The sequence below is a fragment of the Lepus europaeus genome, chromosome 18 (assembly GCF_033115175.1).
Source record: "Lepus europaeus isolate LE1 chromosome 18, mLepTim1.pri, whole genome shotgun sequence".
Lineage (NCBI taxonomy): Eukaryota > Metazoa > Chordata > Mammalia > Lagomorpha > Leporidae > Lepus > Lepus europaeus.
The window spans coordinates 18,846,920-18,870,319 of NC_084844.1; the positions used below are offsets into that span (position 1 = coordinate 18,846,920).

General features: G+C 41.1%; 1 protein-coding gene across 4 annotated transcripts in view; it reads left to right on the plus strand.

The window, feature by feature from the left end:
- The window catches only part of GPATCH8 (G-patch domain containing 8), a 104,176-nt gene that overhangs the window by 73,398 nt on the left and 7,378 nt on the right, over positions 1-23,400 (plus strand). For all 4 annotated transcript variants that reach the window (XM_062215622.1, XM_062215624.1, XM_062215625.1 and 1 more), the window contains 2 exons: positions 5,311-5,454; positions 20,491-20,621. In XM_062215622.1, the coding sequence (XP_062071606.1) occupies positions 5,311-5,454; positions 20,491-20,621 (275 nt within the window). The remainder of the gene's footprint in view (positions 1-5,310; positions 5,455-20,490; positions 20,622-23,400) is intronic.

Below are 23,400 nucleotides of genomic sequence, written 5' to 3' on the forward strand. Positions count from 1 at the left end.
GCACAGCTCTGGTGGTTGCGGCCAATTAGGGAGTGAACCAGCAGATGGAAGACTCCCCCGGTCCCAGTCTGTCTGTCCTTCTCTATCTCTCTCTCTCTCTGCCTGTCCTTCTCTCTCTGTGTAACTCTGACTTTCAAATAAATAAATAAATCTTAAAAAAATACTGAAAGAAAAGGAAGGGGTGGGGCAGAAACAGTATTTGAAGAATTAATGGCTAGGAATTTTTAGCATTTATAAAAGAGACCAAAATGTTACAATATGAGAAGCCAAAGAATCCCAAACTGGTTAAATAAATAAAAAGACATCCACATGTAGACACATGCTTTTGTAACAGAGGATGCTTAAGTCACAGAGATCTTAAAAGCACTCTAGTGAACATGATTTTCTGTAATAGAAATACAGACTAATGACTTCTCAAAAGCTATCTTCTAGAAGCCAGAATATAGTGGAATGATGCAGGCAGAGAAAGTATATGCTAGCCTAGAGTTAATGTGCATACTAACTGAAATGTCTGTAGAACAAGGCAAAAAAAAGTGATTTCAGACAAACAAAAGTTATAAGAATTCACTAGGAAAGTAACAAAGGATCTACTTCAAAAAGAAAGTGGTCACAGAAATAAGATTTGAGGTAGTAGAATAAATGATGAAGATAGAAAATGGGTATTTATTAAGTAAACATAAAATAAGCATTATGTAAAATAGTTTTTGTGGGGTTAAAAAAAAGGGGGGGGGGGGCTGGCGCCGTGGCTCAATAGGCTAATCCTCTGCCTGTGGCGCCGGCACACTGGGTTCTAGACCCGGTCGGGGCGCCGGATTCTGTCCCGGTTGCCCCTCTTCCAGGCCAGCTCTCTGCTATGGCCCGGGAAGGCAGTGGAGGATGGCCCAAGTGCTTGGGCCCTGCACCCCATGGGAGACCAGGAGAAGCACCTGGCTCCTGGCTTCAGATCAGCACGATACGCCTACCACGGCGGCCATTGGAGGGTGAACCAACGGCAAAAGGAAGACCTTTCTCTCTGTCTCTCTCTCTCTCTCTCACTATCCACTCTGCCTGTCAAAAAAAAAAAGGGGGGGGGGTGAACTGGCATTGTGGTGCAGTAGTTAAGCCACCACCTGATGTGTGAAAGGCAACAAAGATGGCCCTGGTACTGGTAATTTACCTAAAACATAAGGTTACAGAAAAGGGGTGAAAGAATACATACCAGGTGTACCTAAACAAAACTATTGCAGTTTTGTGAGATAAAATAAACATTGAGGTATGTAGCATCACTAGCATTCACTTCCCCTGTAAACACTATTAAATTTGTATGTACTTACAGTACTACCTGAAAATATGAAAATCAAAAGCTGATGGAACTGTAAGGAGAAATGATATATCCACTGTCACTGGGAGACTTTAACATGTTATCTCAGTAATTCATAAAGGAAGCAGAGAAAAAAATCAGCAAAAATATTTAGATATTTAGTGGTTAAGATACGCCTGAGATACGCATCCCGTCTTGGTGATGACTTGGATTGTGTTCTTGGCTCGAGGCTTTGGCCTGGTCCAGCCCTGACTGTAAAAGGGATTTGGAGAAATGAGCCAACAGGTGGAAAATCTCTCTGTCTCCATTTCTTTATCTCTGCCTTTCAAATAATTTTTTTTTTTTTTGACAGGCAGAGTGGATAGTGAGAGAGAGAGAGACAGAGAGAAAGGTCTTCCTTTTTGCCGTTGGTTCACCCTCCAATGGCCGCTGCGGCCAGCACATCGCGCTGATCCGAAGCCAGGAGCCAGGTGCTTCTCCTGGTCTCCCATGCGGGTGCAGGGCCCAAAGACTTGGGCCATCTTCCACTGCCTTCCCGGGCCATAGCAGAGAGCTGGCCTGGAAGAGGGGCAACCGGGATAGAATCCGGCGCCCCGACCAGGACTAGAACCCGGTGTGCCAGTGCCTCAAGGCGGAGGATTAGCCTGTTAAGCCACGGCGCCGGCCTTCGAATAATTTTTTAAGAGGTTTATGTATTTATTTATTTATTTATTTGAAAAGCAGGGTTAGAGAATGGGAGGGACACAGAGAAGTCTTCCATCCGCTGGTTCACACCCTTCATGGCCGCAGTAGGTGGAGCTGGGCCAATCTGAAGTCAGCAGCCTAAAGCTTCTTCTCAGTCTCCCACGTGGGTGCAGGGGCCCAAGCACTTGGGTCCTCTGCTGATTCCTCAGGCACACAGTCAGGGAGCTGGATCAGAAGTGGAGCAGCCGGGACTCGAACTGTCATCTATATGGGATGCCGGCATTGCATACAGTGGCCTTACCTGCTAAGCCACAACACTGGCCCCTCAGATAAATTTTTGAAAACCCACAAAAAATAGTAGTTTGACATATTTGTGATACTAAAAGGAGAAAAACATATAAAACCAATATCAATAATAAAAAATAAGACATTGCAGATGCAGCAGGCACTAAGATTAGTTATTCTGCAGTCAGAAACAGGTACTCCAGTGTGGTACAGACACATCTTAACTAGTGGCTTAACTGCTAATGCTAGGCCAAATACCCTTCCCCTTGATTCCAGTAACTTCTTTAAAAAGGTTCATGCTAGGGTGGACTTTGTTTTTTCATTTTTAATTATTTGAAAGGCAGAACACAGTGAGAGACAGCTCTTCTGTCCTCTGGTTCACTTCCCAAGATGCCTGCAATGCCAGACCAAATTCAGGAGCTAGGACCTCTAACCAGGTTTCCCATGTGGGTGGCACAAATTCAAGTACTTAGGCCTGCATCCTTTGCCGCACAGGTGCATGAGCAGGAAGTTGGATTGGAAACAGAGGCAGGATTCAATCCCAGGCATCTTTTTTTTTTTTAGTGTTTTTAGTGTTTTTTTGTTTGTTTGTTTGTTTTGAGAAGTAGAGTTACAGAGACAGACTAAAAGGTTTTCTGGCCGCTGGTTCACTCCCCAAATGGCCACAACTGCCAGAGCTGGACCTATCTGAAGCCAGGAGCCAGAGCATCTCCTGGGTCTTCCAAGCAAGTGCAGGGGCCCAAGCACTTAGGCCATCCTCTGCTGCTTTCCCAGGCTCAGGCACTCTTGATATGAGATACAGGCATCCCAAGTGTTGGCTCAACCCTCTGGTGCCAAAATAAAATTGGTGCCCAAGATAAAATTTTCATCTAGCTGTCTCCTGTTTTTCTGGAATTTCAATTACATGTGTATTATTCTATTCTCCATGACTCCTGGTTTGTTTGTTTTTATTTTTCTCTGGCTCTTAACCTTGTTTCCTTGTCTCTGTGCTAGAATCTAAGTAATTCCATCTGTATTCTACTCTACTACATCTTTTTATTCAAGATATAATTCATGGGCCGTAATTTTCACTCCTTTAAAGCCTTCCAACTCAAAGGTTTTTAGTATAGCCCACAAGGCTATGCAACCATTACTATGACCTAATTCCAGAACATTTTCATTACTGTACTACAAATATTTTTAGCTATATCTAATCTGTTTTAGGGCTTTTTGTTTTCTGTTGTTTGGTTTGTTTATATTTAATGTTTACATTTCCCAGTTGTAAAATTCTCTATGTAGTCTGCCTAATTATTTTTTTAAAGATTTTATTTATTTATTTGAAAGAGTTTCACTGAGAGAGGTGAGGCAGAGAGAGCAAGAGAGAAAGAGGTCTTCCATCTCCTGGTTCACTCCCCAATTGGCCGTAACGGCTGGAGCTGCACCAATCCGAAGCCAGGAGCCAGGAGCTTCCTCCAGGTCTCCCATGTGGATGTCGGGACCCAAGGACTTGGGCCATTTTCCACTGCTTTCCCAGGCCGTAGCAGAGAGCTGGATTGGAAGTGGAGTAGCTGGGTCTCGAACCAGCGCCCATATGGGATGCCAGAGCTTCAGGTCAGGGTGTTAACCTGCTGCGCCACAGCACTGGTCCCTGCCTAATTATTTTCACAGTGTTTTATGCTTTCTCATTTTTATAATTCTACTTTATATTTAAATATTCTTTAATTACTCTTTTTTTTTTTTTTTTTTTTGTATTTGAAAGGCAGAGTTACAGAGAGTAAGAGACAGAGAGAGAGGTCTTCCGTCTGCTAGTTCACTCCCCAAATGGCCACAATGGCCCAGGCTGGGCCAGGCCAAAGCTTGGAGCTAAGAGCATCTTCCAGGTCTCCCACATGGGTGCAGGGGCCCAAGCACTTGGGCCATTCTCTGCCGCTTTCCCAGGCACATTAGAAGGGAGCTGGATAGGAAGTGGAGCAGCTGGGACTCAAAACGGCACCCATATGGAATGCTGGCATCGTAGGCAGCAGCCTAACCCACCGTGCCACCATGCCAGCTCCCTAATTACCCTGTATTCTGTAGCAGACTATTCTAATATCTGTGATCTTGGGGCATAAATCTGGTGCTTATGACTGGAAATTGATTAATTTCCTTTGTGTTTGATGATTTTAATTCCAGTTCATGTTTGGTTGGACTTAATCTTGGAAAAATTTTAGGGACAAAATTGAAGATGCTTTCTGAGAGGATTTTTAGTTCCTCTGCCAAGATGCAGAGATCCTGTGATCTCTTCAGCTTACCTCCATGTTCTGTTGAATGAGGAATCTCTGGTTTAGCTCCTCACCTTGCTCACATCTCAAAGTGGTGTTTTCATTGTGCCTCTTGAGGATTTACATGTCTTCGAGTGGGTTTAGCAATGCAGTGAAAATTGTGTTTTACATTGAATCTGTTTGGTTTTTACACAAGGATAGGAAGAGGAGATGCCTAAGTATCATGTCCCACCATATTGCCAAAAACAAAATGAAATTAAACTTTTTTTTCTGTAAGATTTATTTTATTTATTTGAAAGGCAGAGTGTCAGAGAGAGAGAGAAAAATCTTTATCTTCTGTTTCACTCTCCAAATGGTCTCCACAGCTGGGGCTCGAGTGGACTGAAGCCAGGAGCCAGGAACTCCATCCAGGTCTCCCCCACTTGGGTAACAGGGGCCCAGGTACTTGGGCCATCTTCCGCTGCTTTCCCTAGCACATTAGCAGGAAGTTGGATCAGAAGCAGAGCAGCCAGGACTCCAGCCAGAACTCCAACATGGAATGCTGGTGTCACAGCTATGATTTAACTTGTCCCACAACACCAGCTCTGAAATTAAACTCTTAAACATCTGTTAATCTGAATAAAACTAATGTTAGTACAACTACACACACATTAACCCACCAAATTGCCACCAAATTGTCTTTTGTCTGGCTGTTTCTCATACACTAAATTTTGTGAAAATTCTCTTCTCAGGTAATGAAGGCTAATTTATAATACCTTAAATTCTGTGAAGTTCATTTTTTATGTTTTGTGATTCTTACAGGATTATGTTGACAAAGAGAAGGCAATTGCAAAAGCCTTGGAAGACCTAAGAGCCAACTTTTACTGTGAACTCTGTGATAAGCAATATCAGAAGCATCAGGAATTTGACAACCATATCAACTCCTATGACCATGCACACAAGCAGGTGAGGAGTAGTTACTTGCTACAAACAAAAAAGATACTTTATCTGTTGTGAAAACTATTGAACTTTCTGTGGTTTCTTGTGTTTGCCAATCTTTATTAGAGGTCATCCGACACACTTGATTTTTTCCAGTGGCAGAAATCCTGACATAGACATGCCTTTTTTCTCCCTGCCACCTCCCTCTGACTCTTTCAAGTAGAAAGAATTGTGTGTTTCATAAATCTTGTATAATGTTTTTGGCTTTGAGTGATTTCTAAATTTTTATTTAATTTGATAATTTAGCTGAAGATTACTGGGAGTTTTATTTTTATTTCTCCCCTTTCCTAAGCATGTTAAATGGTGAGGAGTTATACCAGAATGTTATCTTTTCAACTTCTCTAAGAGTTTGTGCTTTATTGGCTACTGTTTCTTATCAGTAAGTCATTTCGTTATTCAGTATGCTTTGAAAGAGGATAAATCTTGTGGAGGAAAATAAAATTAGGTGCTCTCTCAAACAGAAAATTCTCTTGCTGCTTGGTGAAGAACTGAGAAACTAATTACACTTTCTTTGCAGTCTTTTTGTTTTAATTGGGTTGGAGAAGCAGCTTGTACCTCCCTAGGTACTGGTGTACAGAAGATGGCAATAATTCTGGGAGATTTTAGAAGGGAGAAATGAATCTTCAGATTTGTAGGATAATTCTGTCTTTTATTAAGGGTTTTGGTCTTCTTGCTATGGGGTTACATTTGCATAACTTCCTAGGTATTTGGGGAGTGAAATAGTTGTATGTTTACAGAATTTATGAGCACTGCTGGAAGGGTATCCTGGACTTGTTGAACCAAGGTTTTGTTTTTTGTTTTTTTTTTAACTTTTCTTTCGTCTTCCAAACCAACTAAGATTTCAGTGCACAGGTAAAAGGCAAGATTTGACCAGTTTTACCCTTAATACTATAGAGAAAATTTATGAGCTGATTGTGTTACTGTTTGTGACAGTCTTGTCCACATTTAACCATACCTAATCAGTGTAAGAGTCTTCTACTTAAAAAGTTGTGTTCAACACAGTTTTTCAACATATTACATACCTTTGGACATTGTTTTAATGTATTGTCAGCTGTACTTGATTCAAAGGAGAAATTTATAAGGGCGTATATATGGATAAGACATTGACGATTACTGTATTCCTTCGAAGAGTCATCTTTCAAGAAAGAAAAATACAACAGTGAATACTACCTATGTAGTAACTTTTCTAGTTTTTCAATGTATTTATAATTTTTCAGAGAATTAATAACAAAGATGTTTAGCATCTAACTGCATAACCCCCTTTTTGGGCTCTTGAAATTTTCTTGCATTAAAAAGTATCTGATAGCCTGTGCAAAAAAAAAGAAAAAAAAAATCAGAAAGGTTATGTTTTTAGGCGTTGAGAAGTCTCTGAATTAAGTTTGAAGTAGAAAAAAGCAAACCAGGAAAACTGTCTCAAACTTGAAAAATAACTTTTAAGGAGAAAAGTTCTACTAAAGAAAAATAGATATCCAAGTTAAATCTGAACAAAAGTACAGAACTAATAACATTCTCATTGACAGCATTAAGTTAGTGTGATGGATGAGAAAGTTTTTGTGATCTTGCTCTCAACCTGAGTGAAGTAGAAATTGTTTCAGCTGTGGGTCATTTGAATTTGACGTGTTTATTATTCTGTGTATCTTACGTTGACTCAGTTTCTCTCACTACTTTTCTCTATTGCAGTGGTTTTCCAAACTTGGGAGATTTGGCCCCGAGGGGCACTTGGCAGTGTTTGCAGGCATTTTCAGTTGTCGTAACTAGAAGGGTGTTGCTGTGGGCGTCTTGTAGACATAGGCGAGGTGTGCTGCTAAACATGCTGCAGTGCTAAGGAATGCCTCTAGAAACAAAGACTTACTTGGTTCCAGATGGTTGAGAAACCCTGTTATATTAGAACTACTGGAAAACTTCCAAATATGTATGAAGCTATGATATCATTTGACCTTCGCTTAGTACAACCAAATCATTATCATGTTACATGCCCAGTTATGCTGTAAACATGGATTAAATGCTCATCTAGAGAGAATCCAGAATATATACTTACTACTTTTGTAGATTACCATCAATATAAAAATAAATTAAGGATTTCTTATGGAGAACTCATGGGCTATATATCCGCTAATATAGAATATAGTTGTGATCTCTGGTCTGGGGAAAATGTTTAGCAGGTCTGATTAAATGGAAGTATTTGAGTTTATTTCTTCACCTTAATCAAGAGCTCATCATAGGTATTGAAAAAGAACAGATTTTTTTTTTATTTTTTGGTAGTTTTTCATTTGCTTGAAATGTAGGCCTTTTCATCTTCATATTTCTGTCTTAATGCAAATAAGAGACTCTCCAAACAGTACTTATATTAATATATAAACAAAAAAGCACACTACTAAATTTTTTATAGTTCAGTTCTCTGCACTCTGAATTCTAAGGAACCCTTAATTGACCTTGGTACAACACAGCTAAATATCCTCTAGCACAGGTGTGGGGAACATTTTTTTCTGCCAAGGGCCATTGGATATATAAATTTACATCATTTGCAGGCCATACAAAATTAACTTAAAAATTAGCCTGCAGTTGTCCTGTAAGGAGCAGACCAAATGATTTCACAGGTCTTACACAGCCTGCAGGCTGGACATTCCCCACCCCTGCTCTAGTAGGAGGTAGGGCATATTTTTCATTCCTCTTTGATGGACATGAAATTACCGTACAAATGGACCATCCATTTTTCCAAATTCTTGTGCTAAAGTCATAAAGACACCCTGTCTTGTCTTCCAGGAAGGCACACAGGATTATTATGAATCTGAGATAATAGGTAAGTACTTCCACCCCTATATTAGCAATCCCTAGTTTGCATCTTCTTTCAAATTTTTACCATTAAAATTTGTCAGAGAAATAATCTGTTATGTTAGTGGTAAACTACTAATTTAGGCGAAATCCTGAGCATACCCTGTCTTTATTAAGCGCACACAATCCCATTCATAGTGATTTTGTGGGGAGGTATCATGTGCCTCTCCCTATTCACTAATTTTTCTCAGATTTTCTAAGATTTATGAAGTCATTAATGCAAAATATTAAGACTCAGCTTAATCTTCAAAAATGAAAAAAGTAATGAGACACTTTGACTCTTGAGTAGTTTAACCCTAGTCTTCAAATGATCAATTTTAACACATTTTGAAATCTCCAAGAGTAAACCTTTCCATTCCCTAAGAGATAATCCAATCTATGATTTCTTTGTGTATAAATTCGTTCTGACATGCCTGAGTGCTCAATAAACATTAACACTGATCATCTTCTACCTTTTTGGCTTTGGAGTTAAATTTGAAACTGAAACTTTTCCCTTCCTACCTCCTTGCCTTTTTCATTTTTTGCATATATTTTTAAAAGCTCGTGGACACAGCAATGTAAACTATTTTCTGTAGATTTTCAAAGGACCTAAAATTCAAACTCCAAAGAATGTTCTTTTTCCCAGAAGTAAATTTGTAGCACCACGTTTAAGAATTGGTGCCTAATTTTAACTCTTTCTCTGTCTTTATTGTTTGCTTTCTTTCTTGGTACCTTTTTACCTTCTCCAGATTTTTCCAGTCTTATCTTTTTCTACTTATGCCACTAAGGGTCCCTTCTGTTACACAAACCAGAGTTAACACAAAGTGTCTCTGATACATTTTGTCTGGTATTCATGAGGTCATCATTTTCCCCCTTTAATGTCAATTGGTTTCCTTTTTTTTTTTAATTGGGAGATATTACATAATTCTGTATTTGGCTTGTCTTGAAAAAATATCTGACTACTTTAGGCCTACATTTCTCTCTCTCTCTCTCTTTTTTTTTTTTTTGACAGGCAGAGTGGACAGTGAGAGAGAGAGATAAAGGTCTTCCTTTTTGCTGTTGGTTCACCCTCCAATGGCCACCGCAGTTGGCGCGCTGCGGCCGGCGCACTGCGCTGATCCGATGGCAGGAGCCAGGTGCTTCTCCTGGTCTCCCATGGGGTGCAGGGCCAAGCACTTGGGCCATCCTCCACTGCACTCCCTGGCCACAGCAGAGAGCTGGCCTGGAAGAGGGGCAACCGGGACAGGATCGGTGCCCCGACCGGGACTAGAACCCAGTGTGCCGGCGCTGCAAGGCGGAGGCACTGGCTAGGCCTACTTTTCATCAAAACAGTTGGCTACAGTTGAGTAGTTGTTGTCTCTATGCGCACTCTCTAATTAGCAGTGATCTCTCCTTCCTGTTTTCATATAACAATCTGTAACTTACATTACCTGCCAAATACCTCTAAATATTCGAGTTTGTAACCCAGGCCTGTACTTTTCCTCCCTTCCCACACAGGTTCCCTTGGGTTCTGATTAACACTAGGAAAGTAGCACATTGAAAAGCTCACACCTTACTGTAGTGTTGGGACCGACTTGCTTGCGATTTCCATCTGTACTAGTATAATCCGATTATCAAAATTTACTGCTATAAAATAGCTTCAGAAATTCCCTCAATTTTCTGAAATAATCTATATCTCAGCGGAAAGAATGCTTTTAGCCTGCCTCTTCTTTCTTTAAAATTGCCTTAGTATTCTGAAAACCCCTGTACTTTTTACATTTTCTAAAAAGACAAGTTTTATTGAATAGAAGGTCTATTTCAGTGATGAATAAAAGTAGTAGTTGTCTGAACTTTAAATAAAGATTCATTTATTTATTTGAAGGATAGAATGACAGAGAGAGAAGGAGGGAGGGGAAGAGAGAGATCCAGAGATCTTGTATCTGCTGGTTCACTCCCTAAATGAGACCACACCTAGGATTGGGCCAGGCTGAAGCCAGGAACCAGGAACTCTATCCAGGTCTCCCACACTGGTGGCAGGGACCAAGTACTTGGATCATTATGGTGCTATCTCCAAGGTGCATTAGTAAGAATTTGGATCAGAAGTGCAGAGTAGCTGGCACTTGAATCAACCACCTTGGTATGGGATATGGGCATTCTAAGCAGTGGCTTAACCCACTGCACCACCACACATGCCTCTTCAAAGATTTTATTTATTTATTTGACAGGTAGAATTACAGACAGTGAGAGACAGAGAGAAAGGTCTTCCTTCTGTTGGTTCACTCCCCAAATGGCTGCAACAGCTGGAGCTACGCCAATCCGAAGCCAGGAGCCAGGTGCTTCTCCTGGTCTCCCACGCAGGTGCAGGGGCCCAAGGACTTGGGCCATCCTCCACTACCTTCCCAGGCCACAGCAGAGAGCTGGACTGGAAGAGGAGCCACTGTGACTAGAACCCAGTGCCCATATGGGATGCCAGCACCGCAGGTGGAGGATGAACCTAGTGCGTCCCGGTGCCAGCCCCTGCATGCCTCTTCTGAACATTAAATAGCTGGATTCAAACAGATGACGTCTATAGCAGCCACTGCTGACTTCTCATCTACATTGTACAGAATAGAAATATACTAACACATGACTTAGCTAACTTTGTCTTAACTATTGTAGCTGCTTCTTGATGGCATTACTTTGTCTTAGTTGATTATTTGAGTCAGTAACATATATCAGTGAGGTACAGAAGTTTTAGAGTTTTCCTCATTACTTAAAAATGAAACATTTCTGAATTAAAGTGTCTTCTGAGAAATTCTTTGATGATAGGAAGGAATGATCTTGTTTCAACTTCACCAGGACTTCATTAAAGTTTGGAGTAATCACTTTCCACTTGAGGTTTTACTATTTACTAAAATTGCCTCTTAGGATAGTTTACAGTATTCAGTATGCTTCAGATATGTGGCACTAGGGCAAATACACATCAAAAAATCAATTGGACCTCTACTAAGAGATTTCTTTTTAAGTGTGGCTTTGAAATTTAGTAAGGAAAGAACATATAAGTAAGTTAAAAGGCAAGATGACAGAAGGTAACTCTAGGATTAAATTTTTATAGGCCGGCGCCGTGGCTTAACAGGCTAATCCTCCACCTTGCGGCACCGGCACACCGGGTTCTAGTCCCGGTTGGGGTGCCGGATTCTATCCCGGTTGCCCCTCTTCCAGGCCAGCTCTCTGCTATGGCCCGGGAAGGCAGTGGAGGATGGCCCAAGTCCTTGGGCCCTGCACCCGCATGGGAGACCAGGAGAAGCACCTGGCTCCTGGCTTCGGATCAGCGAGATGCGCCGGCTGCGGCGGCCATTGGAGGGTGAACCAACAGCAAAGGAAGACCTTTCTCTCTGTCTCTCTCTCTCACTATCCACTTTGCCTGTCAAAAAGAAAAAAAAAAAAAATTTTATAAATAACTTATTTTTTGTTTTTTCTTTTAAGATTTATTTATTTGAAAGGCAGAGAGAGAAATCTTCTATCTGCTGGTGGCCACAATAGCAGGAACTGGTCCAGGCTAAAGCAGGGAACCTGGAACTCCATCTTGGTGGCAGGGGCCCAAGTAATTGGGCCATCTTCCACTGCTTTCCCAGGTGCATTTAGCAGGAAGCTGAATCAGAAGTGGAGCAGCCCACATTCCAATATAGGATGCCGGTGTTGCAAGTGGTGTTTAAACCACTATGCCACAATGCCAGTCCCCCAAAATTGACATTTCTAAGAATTGAAACCACCAAGATGAGATTCTAATGAAGATGTTCCATTAGTACTATTTTGGGAGTTTATAGACTGTTTATCCTTAGAAAACCATAAAGTGATTATTGGCAAGATGTAAAACCCAGTTGGGAACATCATAAAGTACTTACAAATACCAAAGCTTCAAAAATACCAACTTAAACAGTACATTTCAGCACTGGCATTGTAGCGTAACGGGTAAAGCCACTGCCTGCAATGCTGGCTTCCCATATGGGTGCCAGTTTGAACCCTGGCTGTTCCACTTCTGATCCAGCACAATCCCCCCCCCCCCTTTTTTTTTTTGAAAATGTATTTATTTGAAAGGCAGAGTTAGATAAAGGGAAAGAGAGAGGTCTCCCATCCACTGGTTCACTACTCAAATGACAACAGCAGCTGGTGCTGGGCCAGGCCAAAGCCAGGAGCCAGGAGCTTCATCCATGTCTCCCAAATGGGTGGCAGGGGCCCGAGCACTTGGGCCATCTTCTGTTGCCTTCCTAGGAGCACTAGTAAGGATGGATCAGAAGAAGAGCAGCCAAGATTCAAACCATCACTCATAGGATGCCAGCATCCCAAGGCACTGGCTTAACCAGCTGCTCCACAATGCTAACCTCCATAGCTAAGACTTAACAGTCACAACATAGTTAACCTTGGAAAAATCTATGTCTGCTTGAGGAACTTATCTGCTTTTATGAGTAAGGGTAAACCAGGATTTTTCCTATTTGTGCTTTTAACTTTCTTCATCTTGGCACAAGATCTCAGTAGGAATAAAAATGGTTCTACCTCATACATGTTCTGCATTTTTTTCCTTGTGTGTGTGTTTTTTTGTTTTTGGGTTTTTTTTTGTTTTTTTTTTTTTTTAGATTCATTTGTTTACTTGAAAGAATTATAGAGAAGGAAAGAGAGACAGAGATATCTTTCATATGGCCACAATGGCTGGGCTTGGGGTTGGGGTTGGGGTTGGGGTTGGGCCAGGCCAAAGCCAGGAGCCAGAAGCTTCTTTCAGCTCTCCCTTATGGGTGGCAGGGGTCCAAGCACTCAGGCCATCTTCTGCTTTCCCAGGTGCATTAGCAGGTACCTAGATCAGAAGAGGACTACCTGGGACATGAACTGGTGCCCATATGGGATGTTGGCATCACAGGCAAAGGCTTAACCCACTACACCACAATGCCAGCTCTATGAGCTTTTAAAAAAAAAAGTTGTCTATTTGGGAGAGGCAGAGCTCCCATCGCTGGTTTACTCTCCAAATAACTACAACTTCTGGGGCTGGGTCAGGCCAAAACCGGGAGCTAGGAACTCATTCCACGTCTCACATGCAGATGGCAGGAACCCAATTGCTTGAGTTACCACTGCCTCCCAGGGTCTGCATTAGTAGGAAGCTGGAGTCAGGAGCCAGAGGTGACATTTTGAACCCAGATACTCCAGTGTGGGGTGCAGGTGTCATAACTGCTAAGCTGAAGGCTCACCTCTTTGTAAACTGTTAGCTCATCACAGGGATACAATAAGGTGGAAATTTGAGAATCAGGCTACATGTTCTGTTGTAGTCTGAAAGGTTAAAGTACCCTAAGTGATAGTAAGTTTGTAAGTGACAATGCTGTTAAAGAGACTTCTGAACTGGGATGCTCCTGTTCAATTTGCATTAGGCTCAAGCAGGTCTTGTCAGTTAAATTCCTTCAGATTTTTCATAGAGGACAAAAGTTATCATATGACTAACGTATACCTGAAAAAAACGAAAGCAAATGTCTACACAAAACTTGTACAATAATGTTCATAGCATTATTCATAATTGCCAAAAAGTAGAAACAACTCAAGTGTGTATCAGTTGGTAAATGGATAAAATAGGCATATCCATAAAATGGAATATATTTGACAATAAAAAGGAATGATTTACCGGTATATGTAACATGTGTGAACCTTGAAAATATGCTAAATAAAAGAAGCCCAAATCTTCATGGTAGTGATTGTAGAGAAAATATATGCTACGTATATGTGTGTATGTGTGTGTGTGTTTTAATAACATACACATAAATGTACAAAAATACCTTAAAGCAGTCATATCTAATAATATTAAAGAATATACCATATCTCTAAGGCTTTTTGTGGAATCCCTGAGCTTAGCAAAATCAGTATTACATGACATAATTTTATGACAAATTAATTTGATTATCTAGTGATAAAATAGTTATGCTGCAGAATAATTAGGCATAAATGGTAAGTATTGTCATAAGTGACTAACAATAGTACTCTGACCCCCCCAAAAAAAAAAACTTTTATTTTTCTCATTTTTTCACTATAATTGACATTAGTGTTTAATTTGCTATGTTACCAGACATTTGGTTTTCTCTGTTAATGAATGAAATGAATTTTCATTGCTTACTGATACACATGTGCCAAAAACAAAGAATTTGCATCTACTGTCTAGGAAACGCGAATTTCTTGGCCATTACCGAGAGTCCTTCCATGGCTAGTTTGTCACTGAGCTTTCTGTTCTCTCCCGGTCTTTTCCCTCACCGCATGGTAATGTCTTGGGTGTCCTGGATGGTTCGAAACCATCAGCTGCTGAGACTGGAATCTTGGGGCCCTGACGAGGCAACAACCACACCATGATTCCCTCATTTGGGAAAGGGAGGAGGCCCATATTATGCTGTATTGTCAGAAGGTGGCAAAAAGCTGTGGGGAGAAGCAGCTGTGGATTTTTGATATGCAGGATTGTTGATGACATAAGAGGAAATGATTGGAAGGAGGCCCGATTATGCTTAGCCAGGAAAAGAGGTCAGGATGCAAGCAGCTTACTGTCCTAACTCACTCTGTTTCCCACCTCTGTTCATAACCAACAGATAATGCATGAGTGTGTGTGTGAGTGTGCTTCTTTGCCTGAAAATTCACTTTAAAGATGAGACTAATTTGATAAATGTTAACTGAGCATCTTTTGTGCCAGACAACAGAGTTAGTTAAGGGAAAACTGTCAGGCACTGTTCTGGTAGAATAGGCTTGCTCTCTGGTCAGAGAAAGAAACTATGTATAATATTTTGACTCATGCTTTAAAGAGACAAAATCCTGTTTTCAGAGCTCAGTGAATATAGACCAAAAGTTTTAGTGGCAATCAGTAATACTTTGCTTTAAACTCTGCCTGCTTTCAGAAGCCTGAAATTCCTTTCACATGGATTTATTCTTAAAATTGAAATAAAAATTTAAAATATTTGAGAAAGATAATCAGACTTATTCCTAAAGTATATTTAACCAAATGTAAATTCATGATAGCAAGTTCTGTTGTTTTTGTGTATAAAGATGTATTATTTGTGTACTTATTTATTTGAAAGGCAGTGTCGGTGAGGAGGTGAGGAGGATAGCTACAACAGCCAAGACCTTGTCAGGCTGAAGCTAGGAGCCAGAACTCTCAGAATCTCCCACTTGGGTGGCAAGGGCCTACTCCTAGGCCGTCTGCTGCCTTCCCATGCTCATTTGCAGGAAGATGGATTGAGATGCCAGTGTTGCATGCAGCAGCTTAACCTACTGTGCCACAATGCTGGCCTCTCGAATTTTGTTTTGATAGAAAAAAAGAAGGGTGGCACCAAAAGATAAAAATGTTTTTACTAGACTCAGACACTTATTTCTTTGTTATTTTTAGAGAAAACTGCATAAATATAAAGATACTGTCTCTTTCATTCCCAGCTCAAACACAATTTAGCAGAAACAGTGCTGCTTCTTGCTATTGACTGAGCAATAGCTATTTTAAAAATTGTAACCACATTGGGGCTGGTGCTGTGGCGCAGCAGGTTAAGCTGCTGCATGCAACACTGGCATCCTATATGGGCACTGGTTCGAATCCGGACTGTTCCACTTCTGATCCAACTTTCTATTAATGTGCCTGGGAAAGCATCAGAAGATAGCCCAAGTGCTTGGGGTCCTGCACCCATGTGAGAGAACCAGATGAGGCTCTTAGCTGTTGAGGTATTTGGGGAGTGAACCAGTAAATGGAAGGTCAATTGCTCTCTCTCTGTAACTCTTTTTTTTTTTTTTAAATAAATCTTTTTTTTTTAAATTAACCACTATAGAAAGAGGCTATTTTTTAAAGATTTATTTGAAAGGCAGAGTTACAGAGAAAGGGAAAGACAGAGTGATCTTCCATCTGCTGGTCCACTCGCCAAATAGCTGCAATGGCCAAGGCTGTGCCAGGCCAAGCCTGGAGCTTCTTCCAGGTCTCCCACACAGGTACAGGGGTCTAAGCACTTGAGCCATCTTCTGTGGATTTCCAAGGTATGTTAGCAGGGAGCTGGATCAGAAAAGGAGCAGCTGGATTTTGAACTGGTACCTATATTCTGCAGATTTATTACTCACATTAGATTTATCAGATTTCTCATTTTCCTGGCTTAGTTAGTTCAGAATTAGTAAGCAGAAGCTGGTGTTTAAGGCATTTTTCTGCCAGCCTACTGCAGTTTAAGCCGTGTTTTAAGAACATCTTCCATTTGAAGCTTCCTTTTGAAGTGGTTTTAACCCAAAGAGCCTCAGTTAACATTGGTGGGTATTTTTAGGTACTGGATTCTTTGCTCACGTCTTCACTCTATACTGGTCTGTTGGGAAGTTTAATGGAAATCCCAGCCACCATGTGACAGAGGATCAATTGGAAATTGTCTTTCCCTTCTGTGCGAGATTACAAATTTGAGGGTTTTTGTGTGGGGAGGGAATGCTAGTGAAGTTTTAGGAAAAGTCTTAAAGTCCTTTCATTTTGAGTGAGATTCAATCTCCTTTCCTTGAATCAAAATATGTTTTAACTAACATGTTATGTGATGTATTTTTTTGTTAATGGGCTTCAAGTAGTTCAATAAAATAAGCTAATTAGCTCTTCAGAAAGCATACTATAATTTTCAGAGATAAGGTAATAACCATAGCTTTTGAGTCAACTTAAATTACTAATTATATCCATTCAGATTAGACCGTGTCCCAAATTAGAGTCTAACTTGAGTTTTTTGTATGGTATGGAATTTGCTCAGCCTTTGGCAGGAGTTTGTGTGTTGATAACACATATAATTTTTCAGTCTGTTTATGTGAACTCTCTTTTCTGACAGACATGTTGCTCCTCTGTTGTCCCTTGACGATATTATCTTAAAGTTGTGTGCCTCTTTAGAATATAAGAGAGAAGTACAAATACAAAAAATTTCACATGAACATTCAGTGTCAAGTGAGCCAGGCCTAGTAGCCCTTCTTTACTCCAGTTTATTTATTTAAAGGCAAAGCAACAGAGACAGCAAACTTCCATCCTCTGGTTCATTCCCCAAATGTCTGCAACGGGAAGGTCTGGTCCAGGCCGAAGCCAGAAGCCTGGCACTCCATATGGGTCTCACATGGGTGGCAGGGCTATTATTTGCTGCCTCCCAGGTGCATTAAGAAAAAACTGAATTGGAAGCAGAGTAGCCAAGACTTGAACCTTTTTAGTGGGAAATCTAGAAGTTTGTGATCAGCATCATTCTTGCTATTTGACCCAATTCCCTACAGAAGTAAGAGCTTTAAAATTTGTGGGTTTTTTTTGTTTTTTTTTGTTTTTTTTTAAGATTTTCAAAGCCATGAGACAACTGAGAGCAATAACTAGGAAGACCAATTATATAACTTGAATATATTTCTATATCTACCTTTCCTAAATTGATAGAAAAAATTGTTTTGGGAAAAATCAAGGATCCAGTGTTGAAACCAAATTGTTCACTGAACATTTACCTGATCCCTGCTGTAGACTTACTCTGTACTGTTGCATACACTGCATGAATGATTCCAAAGATTGAACTTCTAGGAGTTACTAGGTGCTTGATGTTTATTTTGACATTTAATCTCAAAAATTTGATAGGTAGCCCCATTTTTTCTAATCTGGGAACTGGAATTGAGAAAGGTGAAATGACTTGGAAAGTTTTTCTGACTTTAAAAAAAAACTCACATCAGATTTCTAAAAGTCTAGAATAACTGTAGTCAGAGCAAAATACAGTGATTGCTAGGTGAGAGCTAAGACCCTGTTATGACAGTTCACAAACAACAATCTCATGTTCTTACGAAGGTCAGCAAGAACTTTGTGAAGGGAAATTAGTTTGACCTTAAGTAAAAAGGAGAGACTTGGATTTCGGCATCCATTCTAGGTGAAGGAAAGTAGGAACCTTGACCATGTCTTGCCATTTTTGTCTTCAGAATGTCTTCGTTGGAGAGACCTTAGATACTCATATTGGATTTGGGAGAGTTTGCTGAGTCCTGTCTGTAAGGGTAAAGTTAGAATTCTGGGATTCCCCGTTCTACTTTTGAGACCACAGATTTGATTAGAAATTTTGTAAAGGTATATGGGAATGCTTGCTATACCTTATAGAATACCAAGATTGGTTTGCTGGGCCTGTGAAGAGGCAGTAGTTTTTTTTGTTTGTTTGTTTTTTGACATCATCTCATTTTCTTTGTCCCTACCTCCAACTGTATACCTGAGGTAGCAGTTTGAATATCTTCAGGATGTTGTGGATATAGTCCTAGTCCTTCAGCTTCAGGGATGTATCAAGTGGCTGCTTTGACTACCTAGAGACTCCAGACTGGAATAAAACAATTGCTCTTTTGGACAGTGTCCTATAGTTTGAGTAATGCCTCATAAAAGTGATGAAATATTTGTAAGAGGAGAGGAAATTTCTGGGCATAGGGGACTTTTCCAGGCTTACCAAGTGGCTAGGGAGAAGATGGCAAATAGAGAAAAACACACAGTATATTTAAATCTTGGCCAGAGAGCCTGTTAAGTATTTGGGGAAGAAAAAACTAGGTTTGTAGTCTAGAATAATCATACAATAGGACTGTCTGCCCCATTCCCCTCAGGAGGAAATTGAAATTCCTATTTTACTTAAAATAGTTAGTCCTCCATCTTGAAGTGGTTTCATAAAAATGTTTAGTTTTGGACTGCTAGCCTCAATAACAGTTTTGCCAGCTGTTGGTTTCGTGAACTTCCCCAAAACAAAGGTAAATGTTAAACAAAACCTGCTTTTAGATAGCAGTAGTCTTTTTCCACAGTTTGCTGCCTTTTTTCTGGAAGCTGTATAGATAGTTCCGTTTATCCAGGTGGGGTTACATGTCGGTCTGTGTGTATGTACACATGTATGTGTTGTACAGGTGCTTCCCTTCTCCCAGCCCTTTTAGAGTTGATGGCTTTGTCTCTGATTGTTCAGTAAAACAGTTTACAGATTCACTAAGAGAGCTTGTGTAGTAATGCTTGCTTTATTTTTTTTTTCTCTTCCACTCTTGTTTTATTTTTTACTTTTTTTTCCTTTGTGATGTGACATTTTCAGCTGATGTATTGAAAGCAAATCCTTCTAATTTGGGAGCCCAGATCACAAGAGTGAGTTTTTCTACTAGTGTCTTTAGCTGTATATCTTTTTGTGTGTGTGTCTTTCCACCCTTCCCCCCTCCCAGTTCAAAGAGATTCAAAATGCAGTTCATAAATACTAGGTAAGAAAATTCCTCTGTCTGTTGAACGCCATGCCTTTCCACAAAGCAATGTCCACTTTATATTGGGTCAAATTCCTTTTCCCAATGCTGTTGTGAAATCATAGGCTAATATATATGTTTTGTTTTATTTGCTTTTTATATTATCTGGTGTGTTGAAAATTTTATTTCTGTCTTCACCACAGATAGATAAGTCTGGACTTGGTCACCAGTGTGTCATGGCATTTTTCTTTTTTCGTTGTTATTTCTTTTGTTTTAAGAAAATTACACAGTAACTTCTAAGAATAAAAGACCCATTCTGTTACCTGAATTTTAAATAACATCTTCAGCTTGTCTCTATTCTCCCCTCTCATCCTCGGCATTGTAATCTAGCACTCAGGGCCATTAATGAGTGAGAAACTAAACATATTACTCTCTGATTTCAGCAGACTGACCAAATGAAAGTGGTCAGACATTGGAAGGCCTCTGTTGGGTTTGTTTAACAGTTACAGGAAACTTCTGTTCATGCTGAAAAAGAACACCTCTTTTATGGTGAAATGAGAGTATGTTTTCTATTTGATCTGATTCAGATAACCTCCCCATGTAAGCTGTACATTGCTTTTTAAGATGTTTCAGTTGGGTGATTTTCTGTACTAGCTTAACCCCTTTCTGTTCTCTTTGGCCTGTGTTATTACAGTTTATCTCATGGTCTGTTTGTCTAGTTTTGCATCTTGGAAGTGCAGGTGATTAAATAGTCCCTTTTCTTTCTTCCTAGTGTTCTCAGATTTGCTTGTTGCTTCTGAAATCATTTTATTTTGCCTAATAAAGCAGCTGTCCTAATTAGAAATGCAGATACTCCCAAGTGTTACCCAAAGTAATCAGCCATTGTGTTTTCAGTTTCTGTAAGAGAATGTAGAAATGTGTCCACTAGTACAATAACCATTGGTAGAGGATAAATATTCTAAAGTCTTTACTTTCAGATCCCCAAGTAACCTAAATCACCCACCCTCTCTTCCTTTCTTTTTGTTACCCCAGAGATTAAAAGATCTCAAACAGAGAGAGTTTGCCCGAAATGTCTCCTCAAGATCCCGCAAGGATGAGAAGAAACAAGAAAAGGCCCTTCGGAGACTGCACGAACTGGCAGAGCAAAGAAAACAAGCTGAATGGTGAGGGTATTTTCTCTTAGAGGCTTTTACAGATCAATATGATCCTTAAGGTCTTAAAGTTACAGATTTAAGATTTAGGAATTATAAGCCTTGGGTCCGGTGCTGTGGCGTAGTGGTTGAAGCCGCCACCTGCAGTGCCAGCTTCCGATAGGGGGTGCAGGTCCAAGTCCCGGCTGCTCCACTTCCTTTTTTTTTTTTTTTTTTTTTAAGATTTATCTATTGGAGCCGGCACTGTGGCGCGGTGGGTTAATCCTCCGCCTGTGGCACCAGCATCCCATGTGGGTGCTGGTTCTAGTCTCGGCTGCTCCACTCCTGACCCAGCTCTCTGCTGTGGCCTGGGAAAGCAGTGGAGGATGGCCCAAGTGCTTGGGCCCCTGCACCCGCATGGGAGACTCCTGGCTCCTGCCTTCGGATCAGCTCAGTTCTGGCCATTGCGGCCATTTGGGGAGTGAACCAGCGGATGGAGGACCTTTCTCTCTCTCTCCCTCACACTGTAACTCTACCTCTCAAATAAATAAATAAAATCTTTTCCTTAAAAAAAAAAAAAAGATTTATCTATTTATTTGAAAGTCAGAGTTTAACAGAGAGAGAAGGAAAGGCAGAGAGAGAGAGAGAGGTCCTTCATCCGCTGGTTCACTCCCCAAATGGCCGCAATGGCCGGAACTGAGCTGATCCGAAGACAAGAGCTTCTTCTGGGTCTCCCACTCGGGTGCAGGAGACCAAGGACTTGGACCATCTTCTGCTGCTTTCCCTGGCCATAGCAGAGAGCTGGATTGAAAGTAAAACAGCCGGGACTTGAACCTATATTGGATGCCGGCACTGCAGGCGGCAGCCTTACCTGCTGTGCCACAGTGCCGGTCCCTGCTCCACTTCTGATCGAGCTCTCTGCTGTGGCCTGGGAAAGCAGTAGAAGATGGCCCAGGTCTTTGGGCCTCTGCACCCATGTGGGAGACCCGGAGGAAGCTCCTGGCTCCTGGCTTTAGATCAGCCCAAATCCGACCATTGCAGCCATTTGGGGAATGAACCAGCAGATGGAAGACTTCTCTCTCTGCCTCTGCCTCTCTAACACTCTGTCTCTCAAATAAAGAAATCTTTTAAAAAAAAAAAAAAAAAAAAAAAGAAGAATTATAAGCCTTAATATTTTTTAAAATTTTTGTTCATTTATTTATTTTTGACAGACAGAGTGGACAGTGGGAGAGAGAAAGAGAGAGAGAGAGAGAGAGAGGTCTTCCTTTTCCATTGGTTCACCCCCCAATGGCCGCTGTGGACGGTGCGCTGCGGCCGGCACACTGCACTGATCCAAAGCCAGGAGCCAGGTGCTTTTCCTGGTCTCCCATGTGGGTGCAGGGCCCAAGCACTTGGGCCATCCTCCACTGCACTCCCGGGCCACAGCAGAGAGCTGGACTGGAAGAGGAGCAACCGGGACAGAATCCGGCTCCCCGACCAGGACTAGAACCCGGGGTGCCGGCACCGCAGGCGGAGGATTAGCCTATTGAGCCACGGCACCAGCAAAGCCTTAATATTTTTAATAAATTTTTCTTTTAAACGAAAAGCATATCTATACTTGCAGTCTAATATAGTGATTTTTTTTTAAGATTTATTTATTTATTTGAAAGGCAAAGTTACAGAGAGGCAGAGGCAGAGAGAGAGAGAGAGAGATGTCTTCCATCAAGAGAGAGAGAGAGAGGTGTCTTCCATCCTGTGGTTCACTCCCTGAATGGCCACAACAGCTAGAGCTGGACCATTACAAAACCTAAGAGCCAGGAGCTCCCTTTAGTTCTCCCATGTGGGTGCAGGAGCCCAAGCACTTGGGTCATCTTCTACTGCTTTCCCAGGCCATAGCAGAGAGCTGGATCGGAAGTGGAACAGCCAGGACTCAAACTGCCGCCCATATGGGATGCTAGGACTGCAGGTGGTGGCTTTGCCCACTAAGTCACAGGGTCGACCCCTAATATAGTGATTAAATGTATGCACTTTTGAAGCCAGACCCTCTTTACAGTCTGTAATTTTGTTAAGTTGTGTCTTAGCTGTCAGTTGCTCTGCTTCCTTCTCTGTAAGATGGGAATGATAATTTACTTCTTACAGTTGTGGGGAATGATTCAGTTATTACATCAGAAGTGCTTAAAAGTGTGTCTAGCCTGTCAAGGTTGCCTCAATATATCAGTAAGTGAGACTACTATTACTGGTATTCCCATTCTCCAACATTCATTTTATATAGAAAAGCAAAGCATTCTACTTCAAAAAAAAAAAAATTATTTGAAAGTCAGAGTTACACAGAGAGAGAAGGAGAGGCAGAGAGAGAGAGAGAGGTCTTCCATCTGCTGGTTCACTCCCCAGTTGGCCGCAATGGCTAGAGCTGCGCCAGTCTGAAGCCAGGAGCCAGGAGCTTCCTCCACGTCTTCCCAGGTGGGTGCAGGGGCCCATGGACTTGAGCCATCTTCTATTGCTTTCCCAGGCAATAGCAGAGAGCTGGATCGGAAGTGGAACAGCTGGTACTCGAACCGGCACCCATATGGAGTGCCAGCACTGCAGGCAGTGGCTTTTCCCACTATGCCACAGCACCAACCCCAGCATTTATAACGTAAAGGTACTGAAGCACAGCTTCAGGTGTTATAACTGCCTTTTAAGTATTATATAGTTAATATTAAATACTTGAAAATCTACAGCATTCCATTTATTTTCATGCTGGTTTCTTGAATGTTCTTTTTAATGCTCCATCATGGTTTTCATTTATTATCAATTTTTTCACTAATATTTAGCTTTAGGTGGAATTTACCCC